Below are 27830 nucleotides of genomic sequence, written 5' to 3'. Positions count from 1 at the left end.
CGCGTATGACATACTATCCCGTCGGTGGTCATACGGGCCCACCCCACCTCGACGGGATAGTACGTCAGATGTCAGAAAGGGGTTAATGACTCGAGTATAAGCCTAGGGTGGGAGATGCAGCAGCTACCGGTAAATGTCAAAAGTAAAAATAGATACCAATAAAAGTAAAATTAATTGAGACATTAGTAGGTTAAGTGTTTTTGAATATCCATATTGAATTAGGAGCCCCATATAATACTCCATAAAGTTTATGATGGCCCTATAAGATGTTCCATATTAAAATATGCCCCATATAATCCAGCATAAAGGTTAATAATGTCCCCATAAGATGCTCCATAGACACATTTGCCCAATATAATGCTGCACAAATGTTGATTATGGCCCTATAAGATGCTCCATAAAGACATTTGCCCCATATAATGCTGCACGAACGTTAATAATGGCCCCATAAGAAGTTCCATAAAGATATTTGGCCCATATAGTGCTGCACAAACGTTATGGCCCCATAAGATACTCCATACATACATTTGCCCTATAAAGTGCTGCGCAAACGTTGATTATGGCCCCATAAGATGCTCCATACAGACACTTGCCCCAAATATAGTGCTGCACAAACGATATGGCCCCAAAAGATGCTCCATACAGATACTTGCCCCATATCGTGCTGCACAAACGTTATGGCCCCATACAGACATTTTCCCCATATAGTGCTTCATAAACCTTATGGCCCCATACAGACACTTGCCCCTTATAGTGCTGCACAAACGTTATGGCCCCATAAGATGCTCCATACAAACACTTGCCCCATTTGCAAAAAAAAATAAAAAATAAAAAAAATAAAAAAATCACACTCACCTCTCCGTCGCCAGCTCAACGTTCGGGTGCCGCTCCATCTTCAGCGTCTTCTGCACTGACGTTCAGGCAGAGGGCGCGCACTACCCACGTCACCGCGCACTAACCATGTCACCCCGCCCTCTGACCTCAGCGACACTGCAGAAGACGCTGAAGACGGAGCGGCGCCAGAACGAGGAGCAGGTGAATATCTTGCAGCGCTGCGCTCCCCTCCCCATTATACTCACCTGCTTCTGGCGCTGTGCAGTCCCTGCTTCCCGGCGCTGCTGCTTCTTGCTGTACTGAGTGGTCACCATTACCGCTCATTACAGTAATGTATATGCGGCTCCACCCCTATGGGAGGTGGAGCTGTATATTCATTACTGTAATGAGCGGTACCATGTGACCGCTCGGTACAGGAAGAAGCTGCCGGCGCCGGGGAAGCCAGGGACCTGCAGGGACCGCGCCAGGAGCAGGAGAGTATAATTAGACAGCCCCCGCTCCCCCTCCGACCCCTGGGTATGACTCGAGTATAAGCAGAGAGGGGGACTTTCAGCCCCCCAAAAAATGGGCTGAAAATCTCGGCTTATACTCGAGTATATGCGGTATTTTTCGAGACTCATTAGAAACTCAATTTTTTGGGATCTGTGGCTGGGTGATGGCTTATGATGTTTGGCATGCTGAGGTGATGCTTTTATTGATACTATTTTGGTGTAGATACGACGTTTTGTCTGCCTGTTGCATTTTATGGCTATGTTGCGGCGACCAGAAAACCTTAATTCTGGCGTCTTTTCTTTTTACACCATTTACCGATCTGACTAATTCTGTTTATATTCTGATAGATCGGGCGTTATTGAATGCGGCAGTAACAAATATGTGCACGTTTGGTTTTTTTCATTGTTTTATTTTTAATAGGGCAAATGGAGGGGGGGTGATTTGAAGTTTCAAATTTTTTTAATTATTTTTAAAATATTTAAAAAAATTAAACACTTTTCACTTGATTTAATAGTCTCCATGGTAAGTTGTGATTATCCGATCACCTGTGCTACACATAGCAGGGATGCAGCCCTGCCATGTGTAGCTGAAGTGATCATCTGCTATGAGCACCAGCCACAGTGCAGCGCTCATAGAAATCTGGCAATGATGATGATGATTTTTGGTTCTTACCATAAAATCTTTCTTGGAACCTTCATTGGGGGACACAGGTAACCATGGGTGTATGCTGCTGTCGCTAGGAGGCTGACACTATGCAAATAAAGATAGATAACTCCTCCCCGGCAGTATACACCCTCCGACAGGCACCAAACAATTCAGTTGGTGCAAAAGCAGTAGTAGAAGCAAGTATAAACAAACTCAACCTATGTACCAACCCAAAACAGCAAGTTGGCCAACAAGGTACAACACAAAGGGAGGGTGCTGTGCCCCTAATGAAGGCTCCAAGAAGGATTTTTGGTTCTTACCGTAAAATCTCTCTCGCTTCATTGGGGGACACAGGTAACCATGGGACGTCCCAAAGCAGTCCCAAGGGCGGGATAATATGCAGAGAGACTTAAGTCGGCCGGTGAGAAACTGACGCCTGCAGTATCTTCCTACCAGGCCTGAGTCCGCAGTAGCTTGAGTGAGCACCTTGTAGAACTTTACAAAAGGTGTGAATGGATGACCATGTTGTAGCCTTGCAAACCTGCGAGGAAGAAGCTTCGTGACGAACTGCCCAGGAAGCTCCCACAGCCTGGGTAGAGTGATCCCTCACCCCCGGGGGAGGCTGTTTGTTTTGAACACGGTATGCCTCCAGAACCGCCGAACGGATCCAACGAGCAATTGTGGACTTAGAGGCGGGGAGCCCCTTCCGCGACAACAAACAGAGGATCGGACTGACGAAAAGGAGCAGTTCTGGAAAGAAACTTGGATAGCCCTGACCAAATCCAGTTTGTGGAGAGATTTTTTTAAAGGATGAACTGGAGAAGGGCACAAAGGAGGAAGGACAATGTCCTCATTGATGTGAAAAGCCGAACAGGTCGAAGGACCACTTTGTCCTGGTGTAAAAATCAAGAAGGGAGAACGACAGGACAACGCCGCCAAATCAGAAACTCTCCTAATCGTGGTGATTGCGACCAAGAAACCCACTTTCCAGGAAAGAAGGGAGAATGAAAGGTCCCGAATAGGTTCAAAGGGCGCACACTGGAGGGTGCCGAGTACGAGGTTGAGATCCCAAGGATCAACCGGAGGATGGGCTATATGAGCGACCCCCTTAAGAAAGGTCCTCACCTGGAGAAGGGAGACCAGGTCTCTTTGAAAGAACTGACAGAGCAGAAACCTGACCCTTTTAAGGTGCTCAGGGAGAGGCCCGAATCGAGACCCGATTGAAGGAAGCCAAGAACTGAAGGAGAGGAAAAAAACCATAGGGAAAAGACTTGTCATCGCACCACCGGAAAATGCCGGTTTCCTAGCCTTTATCATGGTCTATATGACGCGTTGGGAAAAACCTGCGTCCTTCAGGACCGTGGCCTCAACGGCCATACCATTAAATTCAGAGACCAAGAATTCGGGTGGAAGAGGGGTCCTTGCGATAGAAGATCCGTACAGTCTGGAAGTCTCCAGGGGACGTCCGATAGCATGTTCACTAGCTCCGCATACCATGCTCTGCGAAGCCAATCTGGAGCTACTAAGAACAGGATCCTCCTCTGTCTTTATCTTTTTTACGACCCTTGGGAGCAAGGGAAGAGGCGGGAACAGATAATGCATCTGAAACTGGGCCCACGAGATCATGAGGGTGTCGCATCCGACAGCCATCGGATCCCGAGACCTGGATACATACTGGGGAACCTTGTGGTTTGCTCGGGAGGCCGTTAGGTCTACGTCCGGAACGCCCCACCTTTGGCAAATTTGGTTGAAACTGAGGGAAGAAGAGCCCACTCGCCTCACGAGCCCCTGACTGCTGAGGAAGTCAGCTTCTCAATTGTCCATCCCTGGGATGTGGACGGCTGAGATGGAGGGGACGTGGTTCTCCGCCCACCGTAGAATTTTTGCCACCTCTCTCATGACCTGCTTGCTGCGAGTCCCTCCCTGATGGTGGCGTTGTCTGACTGAAAGTGGACCAGTTTTCCCGTAAGGAGGGACTGCCAGCGGAGGAGGGCCAGGAAGATAGCCCAGATCTCCAAGAGATTGATGGGGAGACGAGTCTCCTGAGCATTCCAGCGGCCGTGAGATGGAGAAAGACCGCACCACACCCCTGGAGAATGGCATAGGTGGTGATGACCTGCCAGCGGAGGGGGAGAAACAACCTCCCATGCAGAATGGAGGTGGATAGCGTCCACCACGTGAGAGACTGCCTCACATTGAGAGGGAGGCGAATTAGGCGGTCTAGGGAAAGAGGACTCCTGTCCCAAGCCGACAGAAGGGCCAGCTGGAGAGGGCAAGAGTGGAACTGAGAATAAGGGACCACTTCCATGGAAGCGACCATCTTTCCTAGAACCCCCATGCCGAGCCGCAAAGGTAGAGGAGCAGAGCGCTTTAGGGCTTTGATGCCCTGCCGAAGAGAAAAACTTCTTTCTTTGGGAGAAAGACCTGGGCCTGAATGGTGTCGAATTCCATGCCCGGGAATTCGAGACGTTGGGTTGGAATCAAGGTAGACTTCTGTTTGTTGATTATCCAACCAAGGCAGATTAGGGTGTCCAGAGTGATCTGGAGACTCTGGCCGCAGTCCCGGCGAGACGGACCTTTGACCAGAAGGTCGTCGAGACAGGAAATTACGAGGATACCCTTCGATCGAAGGATGGCCATGACCGCCGCCATTACCTTAGTAAAGACCCTGGGAGCAGACGCCAGGCCGAACTGGAGAGCTGTAAATTGGTAATGTTGCTCTTGGATCGCGAAACCAAGGAACCTTTGATGCTGTACACAAATCGGAATGTGTAAGTATGCATCCTGAATGTCCATAGAACACAGAAATTCTCCCGGTTCCATGGAAGCGATCACCGAGCGCAGAGACTCCGTCTTGAAGTGCCGAATCCGGAGGTGGCAGTTTAACTGCTTGAGATCCAAAATCGGGCAGAGAGAGAGAGAGACGTCTTTTTTGGAACTACAAACAGGTTTGAGTAGAACCCCGAAAACCGCTCGCGTTAAGGAACTGGGACGATTACCCCTGAGTCGAGGAGAGAAGCGATGGCTTGAAGAAGCCCTGGGGCATAGGAGGGCTGCTTGGGTGGACGAGAGAGAAAGAAACGCATTCCTGGGGGCGAAGTAAATTCTATTTTGTAGCCCGATGTCACGATCTCCCTTACCCAGGCAGCGACCACCAATAGCCAAGCCTCTGAACAAAAGAAGCCTGCCTCCCACCCTGGAAAAGTTTCCAGGCGAGGGTGACCCGTCATTTGTAAGAAAATCTGTGGCCGCGAGATCCGGAAGATTTAGAGGAGCGGCTTTTAGCTCTCCAGTGAGGGGTTTGCCTGAACGAAGGCTTCCTTCATTCCCCTTGAGTGGAAGACCGGTCTTGCTGAGAGGCACCACCTGAGGTGGTGAAGGACCGAAAGGGGTGAAAGGACTGGGGTCCCTTTTGTATTGAAGGGACGCCTAGGCTTAGATTGCGGTAGAGAAGTGCTCTTACCACCAGTGGCGTCTGAAATCATTTGGTCTAGCTGTGTGCCAAAGAGCCTGGATCCTTGGAAAAGCATATCAGTGAGGAATTTTTTTTAGAAGCGGGATCTGTGTTCCACGCCTTCAGTCAAAGGACTTGGCGAATATGTTGCTGCTTGCCCTTGCAGAGCAAGCCGCCACATCTAGGGAGGCATTCAAGAGGTATTTCCCTGCAAGGGAAATCTGATCCGCTAAATCCGCTAGCTCCTCTGCAGGAGCCGAAGCTACAATGCCTCTGCGCAGGGACTTGGCCCAGGCCGACACTGCTTTCGCCACCCAAGAAGAGGCGAAATTGGGACAAAGGCGCCAGAAGCTTCAAATGCAGATTTGGTTAAAGCCTCAATTTGCCTGTCCGTGGGGTTCTTTAGAGACGCCGCGTCAGGAATGGACAACACTGTGTGAGGATAATCTAGACACAGGCGGATCTACCTTAGGTAATCCGGACCATTTGTTAACAAGGTCTGAATCAAAAGGGTATAAAATGTCCAGACCTTTCCTTCCCGAAAAGCGTTTTCCGGGATGTTCCTGTGTCTAGACGTAGGTGTTGTCAAACTCCTTGTGATTGGGAAAAACTCTAGAGGGACGCTTCATCCGTTTGAAAGAAACGCAGATGTCCCGAGAGGCTGCCTCTTCCTACTTAAGTGCAAGTGTTTGAATAATGGCCGAGATAAGAAAAACAGGGCTTAAATACTTTTTTAAACATGGATTTGAGTGACTAATTATAAAGGGATGGTTAGGCAGGGGATTTAGTAATGCATATACAAATTCTGCAAGGTTGGAAGGCATGGGGGACCTGACAGGTTCCCTTTAATATGGAATGTAAAGAGATATATGAGAGTGTACATAGAAAATGTCGGTGTGTTGGAGCTCAAACTATAGCAAGCAGTGTTAAAAAGTACCTCTTCATTTCATCACGTTTGATTTGTGATGCTTGTTGAAGAGTATGTCCCATAAAACAAAGAAGAACTACATGACAAAAGTAACAGTAAAAAGGAAAAGTTGCAGGTTTCCCATTGTTGATTCCACACACATTACCTTTTTATGCTCTTCATCTTTGTAATGCTGGTAAAGGCCGCTGCCATTTAGGTAAGCAACTTGGCAAACCTGTTGAGAAGCAAAAGTTTTAAGCAACAAGAAAGTTTACTGTATTTTCTCTCACAACCGTCAGTGGATTCTATTTAGTAGGAATACTTGCAGTCCTACGTATTTATGCAAGCACAAAATACACATTTATCACGGTCTCCAATCTTGTATTCATACAACATTGCTAGCAACAGCTGCATATACTACACTCGATATGAACCGAACAAAAGTATAAGGTCTATTTTAAAGGTATACACTGATCACCCACAGCATTCAGTTAAGTTGAGTTTTGAGGCTGCACATTTTTGCTGTGCAAAGAAAAAAAATGCAGCATCTTACAGTTGCAGCAAAGTGTATGGAATTTATAGCAATATCATGACTACTGTGATTTTTCTTTAATGCAGCATAAACTGACCTGCAGGCGCACATTTCAAACGCAAAATATTACAATTTTTCTCAGGTACACTCTTTTATACGGGGATTTTCCCCATGAAGTTTGACTGGACGTGGGAAATCTGTAGGTAAAACACATTGTCCCCCAGGAAAAAAGCACCAGCGAAACGAGCGTCGAGGTTTAGGAGAGGTAGCGTGCAGCCAGCATTTACTTGTCACTAGTGATTTTTACAGGTATACACGTAGTTTATAGTTTATTATGCCTTACTAAAAGTGACAAGTGTATCAAATGTGTCTGGGCATGCTGTGTCCTTCTGCCATATTGTTCTCTAGGCTGATAGCACATCAGGGGGATTTATTTATTACAATACTACTTGCCTACATAGAGATTGTTTATCGTTACCCTGGTCTGCTTTATTCCAACAGCCACTGTGTATAGATTGCATTCTCTCTAAACACCAATTAAGACATCATGTCTTAAAATATTCCTCAAACATTTTGAGGGTTTCAGTTTATTAATTCTGGTATATGGAGGTAATTGCATTCTTGTGCAGAGGTGCAGTCACAGACTTGCCACCACAGAGACTTATATGCACTTACAGGCTTAATTAAATAATTCTAGAACATTCATAATTATGATAATCTAATGCTGGACACTGCAGCTGCCTCCCTTGTGTTTTGGTTTGAGGCACTTTTTTTTATCCTTTTCATGTTTTACATTTGTGTACCATTCTGATCTGCTATAAATAAAGAGTTGAATTATATCTTATTTGAACGCCTATTGATCTCAGTGCTACTTACATGTTGCATGATCAGTATGATATTTCATGTTGTTTTGGAGTGTTGCCCTCCCTCTTATTGAGGTAATGGGCCTGGGTGGTATGCTTACAGAAAAAAAAAAAAAACAGCATCTTACAGTTGAAGCAGAGTGCATGGTGTTTATAGCAATCTCACAGCCACTGCGAATTTTCTTTAATGCAGCATAAACTGACATGCAGGTGCAGATTTCAAATGCAAAATATTGCAATTTTTTTTTCAGATACACTATTTTATATGTGGATTTTCCCCTCGAAATTGCACTGGATGTGGTAAATCTGTAGGTAAAAAACATATGGTCCTTTTCCACACCGGAAAAAGACTAAACCTGCATTTAAGCAGCACATGAATGTATCAATTAAGTTTTGATAAAGCCAAATATCAAGAAACATCAAGAACAAATCAGCTTTATTTAAAACATGACATTTCAAAAAGAGTTAAAAAATATATATGCAGTGTCAAAAATGCATTAAAAAAACGCTAGTAAACTTATTTAGCCAATAGGTGCAGAGATGCTGCAGAAAATCTGCAACATCAAGAACTCAAACACTCGTCATGGGAACGTAGCCTTAAAAAAACATTTGCCGGACTTCCGGGGGCGGAGCCATCTAAGATGGCCGCGTTTTAGCAGTGCTCCCTGATAGCGTGAGACTTAATCTGAAGCCATCCTTGCTCTCAGCCTATATCTGCGGGCAGATTATAGGGGATACGATCCCCCTTGAGAAGGGGATCACAGGGATAGGCATATTTTCAAGCCCGGGAGTCCCTGCCGTTCACTGTCCTCTCCAGAGGAGGAGACCTAACCTGTGGTCTGAAGGGAGACCACGAGGCGCCAAGCCAAACTGCAGATATCCTGACCGCACCGCTGTGAGGGCTAGGAGATACCTGGCCGGTGGACAGAATTCGGGTCCCTGTAAAGCTCCTGCTCAGGCTACGGCTGGAGGGCGACGAAGTGAGCTGAGGAGAGGCGGCGCTGCATTAGAGTGACGATCGGGAGCTGGAAGACGCGCGGAGGCTGCTCTTGTTTGTTATACTTACTGGTCGGGTCCGGTCAGCCCTGACAGAATTTTGTGGAGCGGTGCACCTGACGGACGAGCTGGCGGAGGGAGACCCGGTTTGGTCTGGCGGCTTCAGAGCATTGCAGCTGCGGTGTGGGGCCACCTTCCCGCCATACTAGGCCTGGATTGGATCTGGTCTGCCGGCCCTTTGATTTGGCAGCTAATATCAACGGAGTGGAGGTTGCTGCTGGGGCGAAGGTGAGCGGAGCTGTCTGGTGTGTCGGGCAAGATATTGTAGCCCCAGCGACTGAATAATCCTCTGGGTTTACTGGGCCCTTGCTGATTATAGGCGGGGAGGCCCTCAGACCTCATTGTTGTGACTGAGACATTGGCGCAGTGTGAAGTGCAATCCTTTGGGATCTCCCCTGGTGAGAAGACAAGGACTTCCTTGATATTTGGAAGCACAGGCAGAGTCAATTCTTTTTTGATTATATTTACTCATTTATTTTTTATTTTTCTTTATTTTTCTCCTCAAATTTATCTGGTTATTTTCCTTCCCTCATAATTTCTTTTTTTTTTTTTTTGGTGACTCAGTGGAACGGGTCTCTGGGGGAAGAGAGAGAAAGGAACAAACTTTGTATACCCTGTTATATAGAAGTTTAGGAGGAATAGCAGGAGGTTTTTGTCAGTTAATTCATAATTAACTTTGCTTTTCTCTCCTCCTTTTTTCTTTGGACATTGCATGGAGTCACATTCTTGAGATTTCTAATCAAATAACGCCACCTAGTGGTGCAAAAAAGTTCTGGTTATTATTTTGCACAAAATTATTGTACCTAATGTTTATTTTTCCTTCTTCTTTTGGTTATAACGTATGTACTTATTAATATTTGCTACTTTGCTCATAGTCACTCTTTATATGCCATTTTATCATCTGCATAATTGTCATTCTTAATGTAGTCTCTTATGTTCACGGATCTTGGATCTTAATCTCACAAGTTTGGGTGATAGTGAGGGCGGAGAATAGTGGGTCCAAAATTAAAGTTTACTACTGAGGCCCTGGGAGGAGGGGAGGCCTTTATGTTATCACGCCATGGAAAAATATTTGGAAAAAACTCAGGCTTCCTCACAGAAAGGGACCACATCTAGACGCACTAAACATAAGAATAAAAGTAGGACAGAGGGTGGATCTTCAGCTGGGGGGTCTTTGGATCGGATGTGGCCAGGTGAGGGGTCGCAGGACTCCTCTGACTCACAGCTCTCTCATGAACCTCACACTGCTACGGCTCAAGCAGTATCAAAAATTCTTCTCCCATATTTTGACAAAAAATTTGAAACTTGGAATAAGGCCCTAGAGGCAACAGTGACTGCTGTGTCGGCAAATACATCTCGGATTACTGAAGCTGAGCAGCGGATTAGTGATATGGAAGACACTGCAGTGAATACCCAAACTACGGTGGAGGCACAAAAGATTCTCATTGGTTCTTTACTAGATAAGGTGGAGGACCTGGAGAATCGCAGTAGGAGATCTAACCTCAGGTTTATAGGTATTCCTGAGAGTTGCAAGGGTGCGGATCTTATTCGGTTCTTAACGGTTGATCTGATGGAGGCCCTCCGGCTGGAGCCTGGTTCTTCTAGACAAATTGAAAGGGCACATCGGGTGGGACCAGAGAGGAGAGAGTCTGGTGCGAGACCTCGCCCGGTTATTACTAAATACTTCCATTATCACGACAAGGAGAAAGTTCTGGCAGCAGCCAGAAATCTTAGAGATGTCACTATCCAAGGGACAAAGATCCTGGTGTTTCAGGATTTCTCAGCGGCTGTTTCCCGGCGTAGAAAGGAGTTCGGCCCGGTTTGTCGGTTCCTTATTGATCAAGGGGTTCGTTTTGCTCTGGCTTATCCGGCTAGGCTCCGAGTAACACTGGGTACGGAGACAAAGTTGTTTGATGACCCTAAGATTGCTTTAGATCAGTTGAGAAGAGACCTTGTTCCCCCAGACACTTGAAAACACATTTTAACATCTAGGGTGAAACTAGATATGAAACTAATAGATCCTTCTTTAACTAAGTTAAAATGACATGGAATATGAGATATATAGCGATATTGACTATACTGGGGTTAAGATTAATTTTATATGAAAAGAAGAAACTGGTTGTTGTATTTTTGTATAAGTGTATTGTCGCTAATGATGTCACACACCTATTTACTTCAGAGGGTTGCGGAGCAGCTGGGACTCCGAGACCCTGTGCGCTTTTATTCTTTGAAAAGGCTCTACCTCTATGTCACTTCGTTCCACCATGATGACAACTTCGTATGTGCCTGACCAAAAAGAGACAGGTAATCCTTTAAAAATCTTATCTTGGAATGTTGCGGGTCTCAACTCGCCGGTTAAACGGCGTCGTGTACTCCAGGCACTCAAACGTGCTAAGCCTGATGTCATGTTTCTACAAGAAACTCATTGGTCACATAAGGATATACTACACTTGAAAGATAACTGGTTGGGTCAGACTTATGCTACCACATACTCTTCAAAAAAGCGGGGAGTGGCCATAGTCTTTGCTAAACATTTGCGTGTGACTCCGGGGGATGTGGTGACTGACCCTCAGAGTAGGTTCCTTCTCATGAAAGTGACTATTGAAGATACCCCTTACTCGTTGTTAAACATTTATGCCCCTAATGTTGATAATGCCTCCTTTTTTGCACACGTCTCTCAGATGATTTTAACAATGGATTTGCCTAACTTGGTGGTTGGGGGTGACTTTAATGCAGTGCTAGATCCGCAATTAGATAGGTCTGTGGTCTTGCCCACTCCCTACTCCGGATCGGGACCTGGTTTGACTAACCTTATGCGTGACACTTCGGTGGTAGATATATGGCGAGTATTACATCCGACGGAAAGAGACTACACTTGCATTTCCAAGGCACATAAGTCCCTCTCACGTATAGACATGTTTCTAGTAGGTGAGTCTCTTTTGTCGGGGGTGATGGAAGCAGCTATAGGGGATGCGGGGATTTCTGACCATACTCCTATCACTTTACTCCTTCGCTGTGGTCGTGACCCGCGTCAGCCAGGCTCATGGAGATTCCCAGCCTACTTGTCTAAAAGTAGAGAGTTTGAGACATTCCTTAAACAAGAGTGGGGTAATTTTGTGGATGATAACATACAGCATTGGGATGACTCTGTACTTATGTGGGAGACGGGTAAGGCAGTTATGAGGGGGAGAATTATTGCTTATGTGGCAGGGAAAAAGCGCAAAGCGGGACAGGAGACGAGAGACCTCCAGAGATTGGCCATATTGGCCTATAGACAGTACCTGGGCTCTAATGCTCCAGAGGATTGGTCTCTTTGGCAGGATGCTTTATCGTTGTTAAATGCGCATTTGACTAAAATAGCCCAACAGAAAGTAGACTTTAACAGGCAACATTTCTTTAGATGGGGTAATAAAATAGGAACCCTGCTGGCTAGGTTGGCAAATCCGAAAGGTCCCAGACATAAAATTTCGCTTTTGGTTGATCCCATATCAGGTTCTCACTTGACTGATAGCAAAGACATAATACAGGCGGTTCATGCTCATTACACGGCTCTCTACTCTACACGGGGAGGGGACATTTCTTCTATATCACACTCTCTAAATTCCATGCAACTACCAATGTTGACAGAGTCTCAGCGTGCAACTCTGGAGACGCCTGTCACACTAATGGAAATAAGCTCTGCTATTAAAGCTTTGGCAAATTTTAAGTCACCAGGACCGGATGGTTTACCTGCGGAATATTACAAATTGCTCTCTCCTGATATAGTTCCTCTTCTCAAGGACCTATTTAATCATTATTTAAATGGGGGTGCTTCTCCAACCTCTTTTAATTCTGCATTGACTTCCCTCATTTTGAAGCCAGGAAAGAACCCAACGCAGATAACATCATATAGACCTATATCCTTGTTGAACCTGGACTATAAATTGTTGACAAAGATTATGGCTAATAGAATTCAGGTGTTTCTCACTGAGATTCTGTCACCCAACCAGTATGGCTTCACCCGAAACAGACACGCGACTATTGCTGTGCGCACGGCAATTGCGGCCACCATAGTTTCAGCTAGATATGGGAACACTTCCAATATCTTGCTGAGTCTGGACGCAGAGGCTGCGTTTGATAGTGTAGAGTGGCATTGGATACATGCGGTGTTAGAAAAGCAGGGATTTGGAGAGAGATTTGCGGCATTGATTAGGTTATTATATAATTCACCTATGTCTAAAATTATAGTCAATCAACATTTAACAGAGGGGGTGGAGCTAACTAGAGGCACTCGTCAGGGCTGCCCACTTTCCCCTATTTTATTTAACCTTGCCCTTGATCCCCTTATACGTGCGGTGGAATCCTTGCCTCTGTTTCAAGGGATACGGGTTGGGAGACTGAGTTTGAAGCTTACGGCATTTGCTGATGACATTTTGTTATACATTGCTAATCCAGAGGAGGCCCTTCCTGAGATTATGGCCCTTATAAATAAATTGGGGTCTATGTCTGGGTATTTGATTAATCCAACCAAATCTAAGGCACTCAATTTACGTGCTGGGCGCAATCCACCATGGGCAGGGTTATACACCTTTGAATGGTGTAGGGAAGCTTTGCCTTACTTGGGGGTGCTCATAACTAGGAACCCTCATGATCTTCAGAGAAGTAACCTCACTCCTCTTATCCAAAAAATTAAAAGGGAACTAGAGGGTTGGCAGCATTTAACGCTTTCATACTTAGGTCGGGCATATTTGTTAAAAATGGTTGTTTTCCCGCAGATTCTATATTTTATACAGTCTCTTCCAATATTGCTTTCCTCTAGTGAACTGAGGCTAATAAATGGTATGTTTCGCACTTTCATTTGGGGGAAGAAGCATCATGCTATTAGTTTGGCTGTTTTGGAACAGCGCATATCGAATGGAGGCATTAATTTTCCAAATTTGGAGAATTACAATTTAGCGGCGCTGCTTCGTTATCTGAAAGACTGGATCCAAGATACTTCCATATACACTAACACTCAATTAGACCAGAATTTGATACCTCACACTAATTTGTTATATCTCCTACATACACACAAGGAGTTGTTACCCTCATCAGTGTTGGATAATCCTTTGATAATGGTGATGTGGTCGATATGGCATAGGCTACGCCACAAATTTTTACTTAATGCACATTCCTCTCTTTTCTTACCAATATTTGGGAATCGAGACGTGGGGTTGAGATGTGGGGTTGAGAATTGGAGCACTAGGTTTAGGGCGGTGTTAGTGGGCTCCATAATGGATTCCTCGTCACGTAGACCATTCTCTTGGACATATACTCGGCGATGCCTTCCTATGACAATGGGGTGTCTTGCGAATTGTGCAATTTTGGAGGATTATGCTACAGGGGTAGGAGAAAGGCTTTCGGAGCTTGATTGGGAGAACCCACTGGACACCATGTTACGAAATGGGTCCTCATTATTTCACTCTACTTCTAGGTTCTATAGCTTGTTGAGAGGGGAGATGGATTATACTAAACGTAAAACAGGCCTTCCAAGATGGCTTACTCGTTTTCCAGATTTGACATTGGATCATATCCTTAGGACAATGTTTTATATATGGAAGGCCTTACCGGCTTCTTCTTATAGAGAAATGTTGCTTAGAGTGTACCATGGCACATATATATCCCCACATCGTTCGTTTCTCATGGGCTTATCCCAAACGGCTAATTGTCTGAAGTGTGGGGCTCCTGGGGCTGATCTTTATCATCAGTTTTGGGGTTGTTCAGTGATTATGGGATTCTGGAGCGAGGTAAAGAATTTTTGTCTAGTCCGTCTCCTAAATTATTTGCCTTGCACGCCAGAATGGGCGATATTGGGGATTTGGCCGGGAGAGGGATCAAGAATCACAAGAGGGGCCAAACGTCTGATATCTATAGTTTCCATGGTGGGGAAAAAATGTATCTTACAACAGTGGATAACAGCGGAACCTCCTACGCTGATGATGTTTCTAAATAAATTAAAACTTGTGTTTCGCATGGAATGGATAGAGGCGCAGTTGGGTGAAGATCGTTTGGTGTCCCGCTTTTTTGATACTTGGGAGAGTTTTATTGATATGTTCTCTGAGGAGATAAAAAACCATCTTATGGCTTGCTTTAAACAGTCCTCGTGGTATATTAATAGGTTACTAGCAGGGGATCCTCCGATTTGACATGGAGGGCAGGTTAGGGTGTGACTGAAGCGACAATACACTTAATAATTGTTACCAGTAGGTTAATGTGATTCTATCAATGTAAAGTTATTTGTTTGTTCTTTTATTTTTATTTGGTGTTCCGGAAAAGAAACAAAATAAGTTAAAAATGAAGGCCATTTCTTTTTGAATGTGCAATGCTGTTGTTCCTATTGTTCTCATGGATTCTGAGTGTAATGTTACATGTTTCCATTGTATAATGTCCTGGAGATGTTAAATTGTATACTAATGCATTGATTTTTGCATTGCATATGTTGTGAACATGATTATTTTATCCTTCAATAAAAAACTTCTTAAGTAAAAAAAACATTTGCCTAAAACTGATTATGTCTCACTTCTGCCTGAAGAACAGTGGGCATTGAATCTGTATTAAAATAAACTATTTTCAGATTTCAGTGCAGCCCAAGATCTGCTTGCTACAGTAATTTAGCCGACAGAGGTCATATTTAGTTAGATATGGCAATAGCAAATATGCTTTTTCCGTATTCTGAAAAGGTGGGTGATTCAAACTGATGTAAATATATGAGAAGAATAAACTTCTTTACATCTGCTGGAAATTCGGAATGAATCTGCAAATAAGATGTGTCAGGCCACAATGGTAAAGAAGCTGAAATAGCGATGTAGGCAAATAGAGCATGCAGAAATTTCAAAATTTGTAGAACATAAATGGATATGTGCAAGTGCTTGAACAAAATCAATCAGTTGCTGACAATTACAGTTGTCTATTTTGCAATATATAGCAACAACAGCCAAATTGCAATATTGTTTGAGAACCTGCAAGCAGTTGCAGAAAGTAATTTTAAGGCTATCCAAAATGTAAAGACATAAAAAAACAGAGTGGCACAGTCTTCAGCGGGTTTTTTTGACCATTAACAGGGTGTGTTGAGATCCGACAATGAACGGCACAGCCCACGAATCCTGACTTTAGGTGCTCCTCGGGACCCGTAGAAGCGCAAGCACAGCGCGAAACGGCCGTCGTCCTGGTTCTCCCCTGCTCACACGAGCTGCGGCTCTATTAGCTCCGGCTATGAATTTTATCTGGAAATGTCAGCAATAAAGTTTTGAATCTCGTGAAGACTGGTGAGTGCCCTCGTTTTTCTTACAAATTTGAATTTTAAGGCTATGTTCACATAGAGCATTTTTTATGCAAATTAAAAACGCCGTTTTCCAGCAAAAGCTCTGAGACTTCAGAAATCTTATGCACAGGCTTTTCTTTTCTGACAATTTTAGAACTGCAGCAAACTTTGTATGTGAACATAGCCTAAAGCCGAAGGGAATAATGTTTTGCATGTGGCAATTTCCACACTGAAATAAAACAACCATCCTAGTGCAAGTCCTAATATTCTATAGTAAAACAGGACTGACCACTGCTGCACACACAGACTCTTACCTTACAAAAGTATGACTTATTTCTCTCATACGGTTTTTCTCGGTCACCACTCATTGTGTCAATTTGGAACTGCAAAATACATTATAAAGAAAGTTAAGATAATCCAAAATATTCCAAAGTAGTATATATTAATCCAAAAAACACAATTTGTCATGAGAGAAACACATTACTAGGCATCTGTTCTTATTAATATAAAAAAAAAAACCTATACGAAACATTAAATAACCTTTAAAGGGATTTTCCACCATGGGTAAGTTTTTGGGAAGCCCTGTAGCATATCAAACCCTAACAATGCACACACCACTAGGAATCAGCTCTGCTTGCCAAATCCAGCGGTCATCACATGCAAACCAGAATCTCAGCCGCATCACACAGCATGAGGACTCAGCCGTGTAAAGTTGGCTGGTTGTGAAGGGGCTAGCCGCTAAGGTATTTCATTAGAGAAATGAATGGTTCAGTTTGTTTGTTTTTGTTTGTGTAAATGGAATCTACCCCATATCAAATTGTTAACACCGTTTCCCACAGCGAGATATTCTTCGGGTACAACAGCTATCTGTTTAAAGGGAATCTGTCACCCCAAAAATCAAAGATGAGCTGCGGCCACCAGCATCAGGGGCTTATCTACAGCATTCTGTAATGCTGTAGATAAGCCCCCGATGTACCTGAAAGATGAGAAATAAAAGTTATATTATACTCACCCAGGAGTGGTCCTGCTGCTATCCGGGTCCGATGGGTGTCGCAGTCCGGCGCCTCCCATCTTCATAGGATGACGGCCTCTTCTTGCCTTCACGCCGCGGCTCCGGCGCAGGCGTACTTTGTCTGCCCTGTTGAGGGCAGAGCAAAGTACTGCAGTGCACAGGCGCCGGGCCTCTGTGGCCTTTCCTCCTGGACACAAAACGTTTCCCAGCTATAACTCAATGCTCCGCGCTGCCTCCACTTCCTCCATTAACGTCCCCGGCGCCTGCCCTGTAAGTTGAAGGAGTCGAAGTGTAGTGCAAACTGCGCATGCCCGAAAAAAAAACAAACAAAAAAAACAAAACAAAAACTTACAGCGCAGGGGACGTTAATGAAGGAAGTGGAGGCGGCGCCCGGCACACGTAGGCCCTGAGTGATGGCTGGGAGGAGTTTGTGTCCGGGGGGAAAAGACATGCCCCCCGGACAAACTAAAGGTATGAGGGACTAATGATAAAAACGAATATTTTAGCGTAGGAAGGGACCCCAACTAAAGAACCACCTTGACAGAATGCAGCATTAGTGCTGCACAAGGTGGCTCTTAGTTAAAAATGCCTGAAAAGGGGATGGGGGGGTGACAGGTTCCCTTTAAATCAAAAGGAGACAAAAAAGGGAATTAGACCTACCGGTAATTCGGTTTCCAGGTAGTCCCTCAGGACAGCACCATGGAGGACGTCCTTCCTTGACCTATAGCGGGACAGGATCAGAGAGGTTAAAAGGACCCTCCCACCTCCACCCTCCAGTGTTTTTTAAAAGTACCACCGAAGGATGGAAATAAATGGTCTAAACGTGCCCTTACAAACACGTGTGTAATAACCATTAAACGGCTTCATCTTAATTTCGAGCCATGGTGACCCAAAGGACGAACGATCTGCCGGTAGATTAATCCCGAGCAATCCTAAAAACAGAAACATAAGGGAGGGAACTATGGGTGCTGTCCTCAGGGACTACCTGGAAACCGAATTACCGGTAGGTCTAATTCCCTTTTTCCATTACGTCCCTCAGGACAGCACCATGGAGAATACCAAAGCAACTCTACCAGGGTGGGTACAGAAGCCCAGGAATCAAAGTCCCAGGCAAAAACCAGACTAAATATATAAAGGCTCTGAAAGATCAGAAAAACCATAGATATCTAAAGAGATCCGCAAAGAAAATCACCGTAGTGAGTGCCTGGTATACATCTATAATGGCCAATTTCAGTATGAATGTGGTAAACGAAATAAGCATCAGAAGCAGAGAGTGAAATACACCCATTGTACTCCAATACTAAAAAATGAACCACAGCAAGTTATTTATTGTGATAGATACTTATAGACATCACAGCCCCAGAATAGGGTTAGAAAACCTTATTGCCCAGAAAAATATGGTGAAACTCACAGCCACCACACAATGACGACTGTACCGACCAATAATAAGCTGCATGTGCTTATAACAGGATTGTTCCTTCATCGGTCCTTCTGGGCTCAGGTTAAGCCTTGGTTACAGACCAGCTTACCGTACTACAAGGAGACCTGCAGGACATAGACCCTGGACTGCGGGAAGATCAAACCAATAACAGTTAGTACATGGATAATGGCAGAGCATTGGGATGTACGCACATTACTCATCCAGGAGATCATGTCTATACCAAATCCTTAGATGTGTAACCCCAAGTAATATTATTGAAACTAAGGAATACACCATTCGGCAGGTAATATCTCCTGCCATTACCAACGTCAGGCTTCTCATTAGAAGCGCTGAAAGAAAAATGTTGATCAACATTCCTGTTTTACTTGATGTTAGACACAGGGAGTCTGGCTCTGAATCGATGAAGGTGGTGGTGGTAGTGCTAGTAAAAATCTTCCGACACTTAAAATTATTCGAAACTGCATTTATACAAGTCATTAGTCCAGACATTATAAGTACCGGTATGTCAACTTATTTGTCCATATATGCATATACGCACATACATATCCCAAGAGGCAATCTTCTCAGGGATCTTTATACACTCAGACTGCCATTGTGGGAGTAACCATATTCCATGGCTAGAGAAAAAGTAGGTTTCTTCCTCATCACAGAGGGAGATTATCTACTGTGAAGCAGTGAGACTATGGGGTCTTAACAGTAAGAGCCCTGGATACAGTTTCATTTATCTTAGCAGCCCTGACTGCTGTAAGAGCCGTGAGTATGGGATCCTATGCCACCGCTTCACCACAAGGTACAAAAATGCTTCACCACAAGGTACAAAAAGCAGTGCTGATGTCCCTGGTAAACAAAACGTAACAGACTTATGGGACAAGAATCTGTCTGATTGCCGAATGTGGAGTTTGGGAAGGATTAATAAAACTAACAACAATAATAAATAATAAACTTTTGTTTATATAGCGTCAACATATTCCGCAGCGCTTTACAGTTTGACAGTTTCAAACACAACAGTCATAAGTAACAACCATATAATAATTAAAGCAAAATAAAACCACCCTGCTCGTGAGAGCCTACAATATACAAGGAGGCGGGGAAAATACAAAGTACAGATGTGTATCAACAATGTTTTATTTACAATGATGGCACAGCCATCTTCAGGGGGTGGGGGATAGATGGAGATAGTGAATGGCTACACACACACAAACATAAAATGACTGATTAGGGAACGTGATAGGCCGCTCTGAACAAATGTGTTTTGAGGGTGCACCTAAAACTATGCAAATTGTAGATGGTCCTAATATCTTAGGACAAAGCATTCCGAGGTGGAAGGAACCCTTTCTATCAACTCGTGGGATTTCCCGCTCCCAGGACAGTAGTAGGTCCTTTTATATGATTATAGGATGTACCAAAATGACGTATGTCATCTTTTAAAGCTAATTATGTAATACTTGCCTTTAGCACTCAAGGTAGAACCTACCAGAGAGATCTGTTCCAAACAGAAGAAATGCAGATTTTACTAAGCCAATTCAAGCATATCTGTTTGCTTGACTAAGCCCTGTTTTAAAGAATGAAGTAACAGAAGCTGGATCTGGGTCCAAAAACACAAGGACTCCATATCCAGAGTTGAGGCCCGAGACAAAAATGTGAAGTGGTAGGCCGATGATACAATGTGCGGCCACAGAACAAGGCACCAGACAGAAGGTCTGACCCAGTGGCTTACAGCCAGAGGAGAAAAAGGCACCAAGCCCGACATACTAATGATACCCCGAGGCAAAGGGCACCGAAACCCTATGATGCAATGTGATGCATATAGCAACTATGAAGCAATATAACGCAATATGATGTCCAAAGGCACTATTAAGTAATCTAATTCAATACGATGCAATATGATGGACATAGAAATAATGAAGCAGTATGATGCATGAAGTAACTATGAAGCGCTATGGGGCATATAGGAACAATGAAGCAATATGATGCATATAGAGACTATGAAGCAATACGATGCAATATGATGCATGAAGTAACTATGAAGCACTATGGTGCATATAGAACAACGAAGCACTCTGATGCATATAGGAGCTATGAAGCAATATGCTGTAATATAATGCACAAAGGCAATATGAAGCGCTATGATGCATATAGGAACCATGAAGCAATATGATGCAATATGATACACGAAGTAACTATGAAGCACTATGATGCATATAGGAACAGTGATGCAATATGATGCACAAAGTCACTATGAAGCGCTATGATGCATATAGGAACCATGAAGCAATAGATGCAATATGATACATGAAGTAACTATGAAGCGCTATGATGCATATAGGAACTATGAAGCAATATGATGCATATAGAGACTATGAAGCAATATGATGCATGAAGCAACTATGAAGCACTATGGTGCATATAGAACAACGAAGCACTCTGATGCATATAGGAGCTATGAAGCAATATGCTGTAATATAATGCACAAAGGCAATATGAAGCGCTATGATGCATATAGGAACCCTGAAGCAATATGATGCACAAAGGCAATATGAGCACTATGATGCATATAGGAACCATGAAGCAATATGATGCAATATGATGCAATATGCACAAAGGCAATATGAAGCACTCTGATGCATAAAGGAACCATGAAGCAATATGATGCACAAAGGGAATATGAAGCACTATAATGCATATAGGAACAATGAAGCACTATGATGCATATAGGAACCATGAAGCAATATGATGCAATATGATACACGAAGTAACTATGAAGCACTATGATGCATATAGGAACAGTGATGCAATATGATGCACAAAGTCACTATGAAGCGCTATGATGCATATAGGAACCATGAAGCAATAGATGCAATATGATACATGAAGTAACTATGAAGCGCTATGATGCATACAGGAACTATGAAGCAATATGATGCATATAGAGACTATGAAGCAATATGATGCATGAAGCAACTATGAAGCACTATGGTGCATATAGAACAACGAAGCACTCTGATGCATATAGGAGCTATGAAGCAATATGCTGTAATATAATGCACAAAGGCAATATGAAGCGCTATGATGCATATAGGAACCCTGAAGCAATATGATGCACAAAGGCAATATGAGCACTATGATGCATAAAGGAACCATGAAGCAATATGATGCACAAAGTCACTATGAAGCGCTATGATGCATATAGGAACTATGAAGCAATATGATGCACAAAGGCAATATGAAACAGTATGATGCCACAGAGGCACTCAACATGATGTATAGAGGCACTATGATGCAGTATCATGCACAGAGGCACTCAATATGATGCATAGAGGCACTATGATGCAGTATGATGCACGGAGGCACGCAATATGATGCATAAAGCAGTATGATGCAGTATTATGCACGGAGGCACTCAATTTGATGCATAGAGGCACTATGATGCAGTATTATGCACAGAGGCACTCAATTTGATGCACAGAGGAACTATGATGCAGAATTATGCACGGAGGCACTCAATATGATGCATAGAAGCAGCATGACTTACACTTTTAAGCAAAAGAGCAGAGTTCCAGATAAATCTCCACTCTGAACAGTACATCTAATTTGTCAGACTGACTCCACCCGAAGGGGCTAATTAATGAGCAGCAGCTGGAGGGCAGTCTTCATGGAGACAATGTGCTGAATTAAAACCTTGTGTCCTCCTATGGATGGAGTAGTTAAGTTGCAAAGAAAAGTGAAACACTTGTTTATTGAACCAGAAAATGGAAAGCATGCTTCCAAAAAGTCACTGTGAAGCCCAATCAAAAGGCTCTGTGCAGACAAGACCTGCAACTAACTGAAGTCCAGTCATGAGATGTAGCCTAGACATATGGCCCTACCATAGCCTAGAGGTCCAAGGCCTAGCTGCAAATGGGTTCCAGGTACAGCTTTGGCACAAAGGCCTGAGACTAGAGTCAGCCCAGAGGCCCAGGCCATCAATGCAACATTAAACCATGCACTCACCTGTGCTGGCTCCATACCTGCTAGATGACAGGGGGAGCTGGTAACGCCGAGAGCCTACTGTGGAAGGAAGCGGAGTCCCATCAGGAATGCTACATTACTGCCTGTGCCCCCTTTCGTGTTCCATCGTGGAATGCACGCCGATCCTATGTGCCGGCGCCCCTCTCTGAGGTAACCGGAAGCGCAACGGCCTTCTCCACCACACGACTTTCGGAAGTAGCGGTGTTTTGCCGGTCGGCGTCCGAGCCGAGAACCCTCACCGGGTGGAAGCGGCTCTACCCAGGAGCCCATCCGCTCGACTGTTCTCTGGGGCTGAGGGATTCCCCACCGGGGAGTTTCCACCCTGGGCTACTTGACAGGGGGAAGGATTGGACCTGCCGCACGATCCCCCTAATCCCATTGCACAGGCTGACTGCTGGCTAAGGAACCTCTCAAAGAGGGGTCGGCCACGGTCCATCTGACTGGGAAAAGAGAAGGCTGAGACCCCTAAACTCTGAGTCCATCTGGTACAGTACTGATAGCTGAGGGAACTCTACCCAGTGAGGTGTCTGCCACGGACCACTTGACCGAGGGAAGAGAATTCACAGGCTATCTTCGCTCTAGGAGCAACCTCTCATACATCCGTCCCTGTAGGGACAGGAAAAACACTGGAGGGTGGAGGGTCCTTTTAACCTCTCTATGATCCTGTCCCGCTATAGCTCAAGGAAGGACGTCCTCCATGGTGCTGTCCTGAGGGACGTAATGGAAAAAACTATTCAGTTGTCAGTAGACTGAAAAATTTAAATCCTTTATTGAAACTACATATGCCGTATCCTGCAGACTAAAAGAGAAGACAGGCCATCCACCTTGCTATCAATGCACAGTTTCTGCATCTCTTATTGTATGGGGTTGCATTACTAAGTCAAGGGCAGCTTACATATCTTGAAAGGCACCATCAATACTGAGCATTATGTAGAGGTCTTAAAATATATGCTCCCATCCGTACAACGTTTATTTCAGGAAAAACCTTGCATACTTCAGGGAAGACCTTGTATACCTCAGCAAGACTATGCTAAATCACACACTGCATTCATCACAAGAGAATGGCTTTATAGAAAGTTCTGGTGATGAACTGGCCGTCTGCACTCCACACCTTTCACCAACAGAAAACATTTGCTGCAATGTGAAATGAAAAATCCATCAAAGACGACCTAGGACTGTTAAGAATTAAGAATCCTACATAATTCTTCTCTCCTTTCAGACTTTTTTAAAAAGAAGAGGAGGAGATGGTACACATGGCACGGCTCCAACTTATTTGAGATGCGTTACTGTCATTGATTTGTAAATTAGCTTTTTTTTTCTCTCAAATGAACTGGAAAATTTTCAACTTCTGATCTGTGTTTTATGTTCTACTGTTAAAGTATGGCTAGGAGAGATATCCAAGTAATGGAAATTCTTATTTTCTTAATTTTATACAACGTCTCAACTTTTTTGGAAAGGTGATTGCAATAGAAAATGGGAAAACAATTCCAAATGCGGTACAAATGTGCAAAAACGCAACTCCTCTATTGTTTTGGGCATTTTTAATTAAAGAGGGTTTATTGTACTGTAAAAACTACTTGACAACATCAAAGCTTGCATAGTTTTTATTTTTTTGTTTTTTAACAAGTGGTAAAAAAAAAAAACACAGATGTGACATTTTGATCAAATCCATTTTAGGGTACATGAGTTGTTTTGAAAGCTTTTAAGTACTGCAGTGACAAAAAAAAAAACACAACAATGCAATTCTGGGATTTTTTTTTTATTCTCATTTAACCAATACCTTTGCCCCTCACATCATGCCCCCATTTTAACATGTTAGTAAATTATTTTTATTGTGATTTCCCCTCTGCTGACATACTAGCCCTAGATACAGAGCAAATTCAGTTTCCTGCCAGAATAGCAGAGCGGATTCCTAGAACACAGATGCTCCTTTTCCATCCCCAACGATAACGATCACAAGGTCCAGAGGAGGAAGCAAGCTCAAGCTCCCTAATCTGTATACACAGCAATCAGGAACACAGAGATGCTTAACTACCATCTCTGCAATCTCTGTGGCGAGTCCAACCACCAAACCTGCACAATTTGGTGCAATGAGCTTACCTCTGCATTACCGCTTTAAAATTCAGTGCAGAGTAAAATGGGAAGATCTGGGACGTCTAAGGTCAATGAGCGGTCTGAATCTGGTTAAAAGTATTTTTTTCCACTTTAATTTTTGGGCTTTAGGCTTGGGATCCTCAAGTAACCACAGCTCATGACAGTAGGTGGCCACACTATGTTGAAATAGATTTTTCTGCAACACCTGGAAATCCACCATTGTTCTGCATCTGTGATTTTTCCTTGTTGTTTTTATTGCTTTATTTTACTAATTGTCTAATAAACATTGCATTTTTATTGTACTTGGTCAATTTATAAAGTGTTCTTTTGTTTTGGAGGTTTTTATAAATACTGAGGTAAAAAACTCAAAGGCCATGTTCACACTTTGCGGGTGACCTCTGCGGGTTCTCCCGCAGCGGATTTGATAAATCTGCAGGGCAAAACCGCTGCGGTTATCCCTGCAGATTTATCGCGGTTTGTTCCGCGATTTCCGCTGCGGGTTTCCGCCTATACTATTGATGCTGCATATGCAGCAATATGCAGCATCAATAGTAATGTTAAAAATAATAAAAATTGGTTATACTCACCCTCTGATGTCCGGATCGCCTCGGCGCTGCACCCGGCGGCCGGTTCCAAAGATGCTGTGCGAGAAGGACCCTTCGTGACGTCACGGTCATGTGACCGCGACGTCACGGTCATGTGACCGCGACGTCACCGCAGGTCCTGTTCGCACAGCAACTCTGACCGGCCGGCCGCGTGCAGCGCTGAGAGGTGAGTATAACATGATTTTTTATTTTAATTCTTTTGTTTTTACACAAATATGGTTCCCAGGGCCTGGAGGAGAGTCTCCTCTCCTCCACCCCGGGTACCACCCGCACATTATCCGCTTACTTCCCGCAACGTGGGCACAGCCCCATGCGGGAAGTAAGCGGTTCAATGCATTCCTATGGGTGCAGAATCGCAGCGATTCTGCACAAAGAAGTGACATGCTGCGGGTTGTAAACCGCTGTGTTTCTGCGCGGTTTTTCCCACAGCATGTGCACAGCGGTTTGCGGTTTACATGTAAATGTAAACGCAATGGAAACTGCTGCGGACGCACAGCATCAAAATCGCCGCGGATCCGCGGTAAAAACCGCGAAGTGTGAACATGGCCAAATACTCAATGTTTGCAAGAGGCCTAAAGTGGTCAGATGTTCAGTAAAGCAAGAAAAAAATTGAACCATGCTCACTTATTGTCCAACAGCACTGGAAGTGATGATCTCACCATTATTCTGTCACAGGACTTTTGATGTAGAAGAGACAGTGTCTAAAGGTACCTTCACACGAAGCGACGCTGCAGCGATAGCGACAACGATGCCGATCGCTGCAGCGTCGCTGTTTGATCGCTGGGGAGCTGTCACACAGACCGCTCTCCAGCGACCAACGATGCCGAGGTCCCCGGGTAACCAGGGTAAACATCGGGTTGCTAAGCGCAGGGCCGCGCTTAGTAACCCGATGTTTACCCTGGTTACCAGCGTAAAAGTAAAAAAAACAAACAGTACATGCTCACCTGCGCGTCCCCCAGCGTCTGCTTCCTGACACTGACTGAGCTCCGGCCCTAACAGCACAGCGGTGACGTCACCGCTGTGCTTTCACTTTCGGGCCGGCGCTCAGTAGTGTCAGGAAGCAGACGCTGGGGGACGCGCAGGTGAGCATGTACTGTTTGTTTTTTTTACTTTTACGCTGGTAACCAGGGTAAAATCCGGGTTACTAAGCGCGGCCCTGCGCTTAGTAACCCGATGTTTACCCTGGTTACCAGTGTAAAACATCGCTGGTATCGTTGCTTTTGCTTTCAAACACAACGATACACGGCGATCGGACGACCAAATAAAGTTCTGGACTTTATTCAGCGACCAGCGACATCACAGCAGGATCCTGATCGCTGCTGCGTGTCAAACTAAACGATATCGCTAGCGAGGACGCTGCAACGTCACGGATCGCTAGCGATATCGTTACAAAGTCGTTTCGTGTGAAGGTACCTTAAGGCTAAGTAAACAGTATCTGTGTGCAGCATATCATCTCCATGCGTCAACGCATGACAAAACGCATGCTTACCCTGCGTTTTATATCCGAATCAGCTTACGCATGACACACAAAAATAAAAAAAAGCTGCATGCATTTGCGTTGTTTATGCGCATGCATTCGATATTTCCAGGAGGGCGTGTCTCAATCAGTTCCTGGACATGAGCAGTCTGAAGTACGCAAGCGCATCAAATGCATGCGTATGCATGTCCTTGCGTACCAATGCGTTCCCATAGACAGTAATGCATTGCTTATACGCACTCATCCGCATGCATATACCGGCACACATTTGGACACCTCGAAAAAATGCAACATGTTGCACCGGACTCCGCAAAATGATGCATGTGGACGCATCTGCATACAAACTGATGTAAATGCATGTCCCTGTGTACACAATGTTAAAGACAGGTATGCAAGACGCATGCGGATCTATACGCTGCGCACAGATACAATAATGTGAACCCGGCCTAATTAAGGTGAAAATCCCATCAAGGTTAAATTTATTCTGTCATACATGCAATGCTTTGACCAGTCATAGGACTTTTCCAAGCATGCTTGAAAGACTTATGGCTGGTCGAAATGTTGGACACTGGCTCTCTCTTCTATTGTTATATTTCCAAGTGGACTACTTGTAAATTTAACGGTGCGTCCTTTTTGTCCTTATGTGCCCTTTGTAACTGTCCAATATTGGAGTGCTGCGAGCCACCTTTATTTTTAGGGCTTTTGAGGTAGTGACTGTCTGTAGCGGTCAGGTAACTAGAACAGTGCATTACAGCTGCTTCTTTGATGATCTGCCATTCTAACCAGCTGACCACTGCAGCCAGTCCCAGGCATCAGTAGTCCTATAATAATAGAATGGTGACGTCAATTTCTGACGATGGTGCTAAATAATGGGAACGGCCTGCACCGAATACGCAGAAGTTACAGCAGGCGAGTACGGCCCAGTTTGTTACCACATCCAGAGCCCCAGTAAATTAATTATTTTTTGTTTTTTTATTATTGTAAACGTATGGTCAGTGGAAAAATAAGAATCATTATTACTTATCCCCCTGCAGCTGTAACACTGCCTTCAGTTTTGGTGACATGACAGCAATGGTGATGTTATGACTGCAGCAAACCAATGAGCTCAGCAGTCTAGTGCCTACTACATTG

General features: G+C 44.3%; 1 protein-coding gene across 9 annotated transcripts in view; it reads right to left on the bottom strand.

Annotated features, from left to right (window-relative positions):
* Positions 1 to 27830, bottom strand: part of LOC143782314 (uncharacterized) — a 231213-nt gene that overhangs the window by 190413 nt on the left and 12970 nt on the right. For all 9 annotated transcript variants that reach the window (XM_077269647.1, XM_077269649.1, XM_077269648.1 and 6 more), the window contains exons 2-3: positions 16377 to 16445; positions 6499 to 6567 (exon numbers count right to left, since the gene is read on the bottom strand). In XM_077269647.1, coding sequence (XP_077125762.1) covers positions 6499 to 6567; positions 16377 to 16430 — 123 coding nt within the window. In that variant the 5' untranslated portion in view covers positions 16431 to 16445. The remainder of the gene's footprint in view (positions 1 to 6498; positions 6568 to 16376; positions 16446 to 27830) is intronic.

The sequence above is a fragment of the Ranitomeya variabilis genome, chromosome 6 (assembly GCF_051348905.1).
Source record: "Ranitomeya variabilis isolate aRanVar5 chromosome 6, aRanVar5.hap1, whole genome shotgun sequence".
NCBI classification, from domain to species: Eukaryota; Metazoa; Chordata; class Amphibia; order Anura; family Dendrobatidae; genus Ranitomeya; species Ranitomeya variabilis.
The sequence above is the reverse complement of the archived record's forward strand: the minus strand, read 5'-3'. Positions and strand labels throughout refer to the sequence as shown.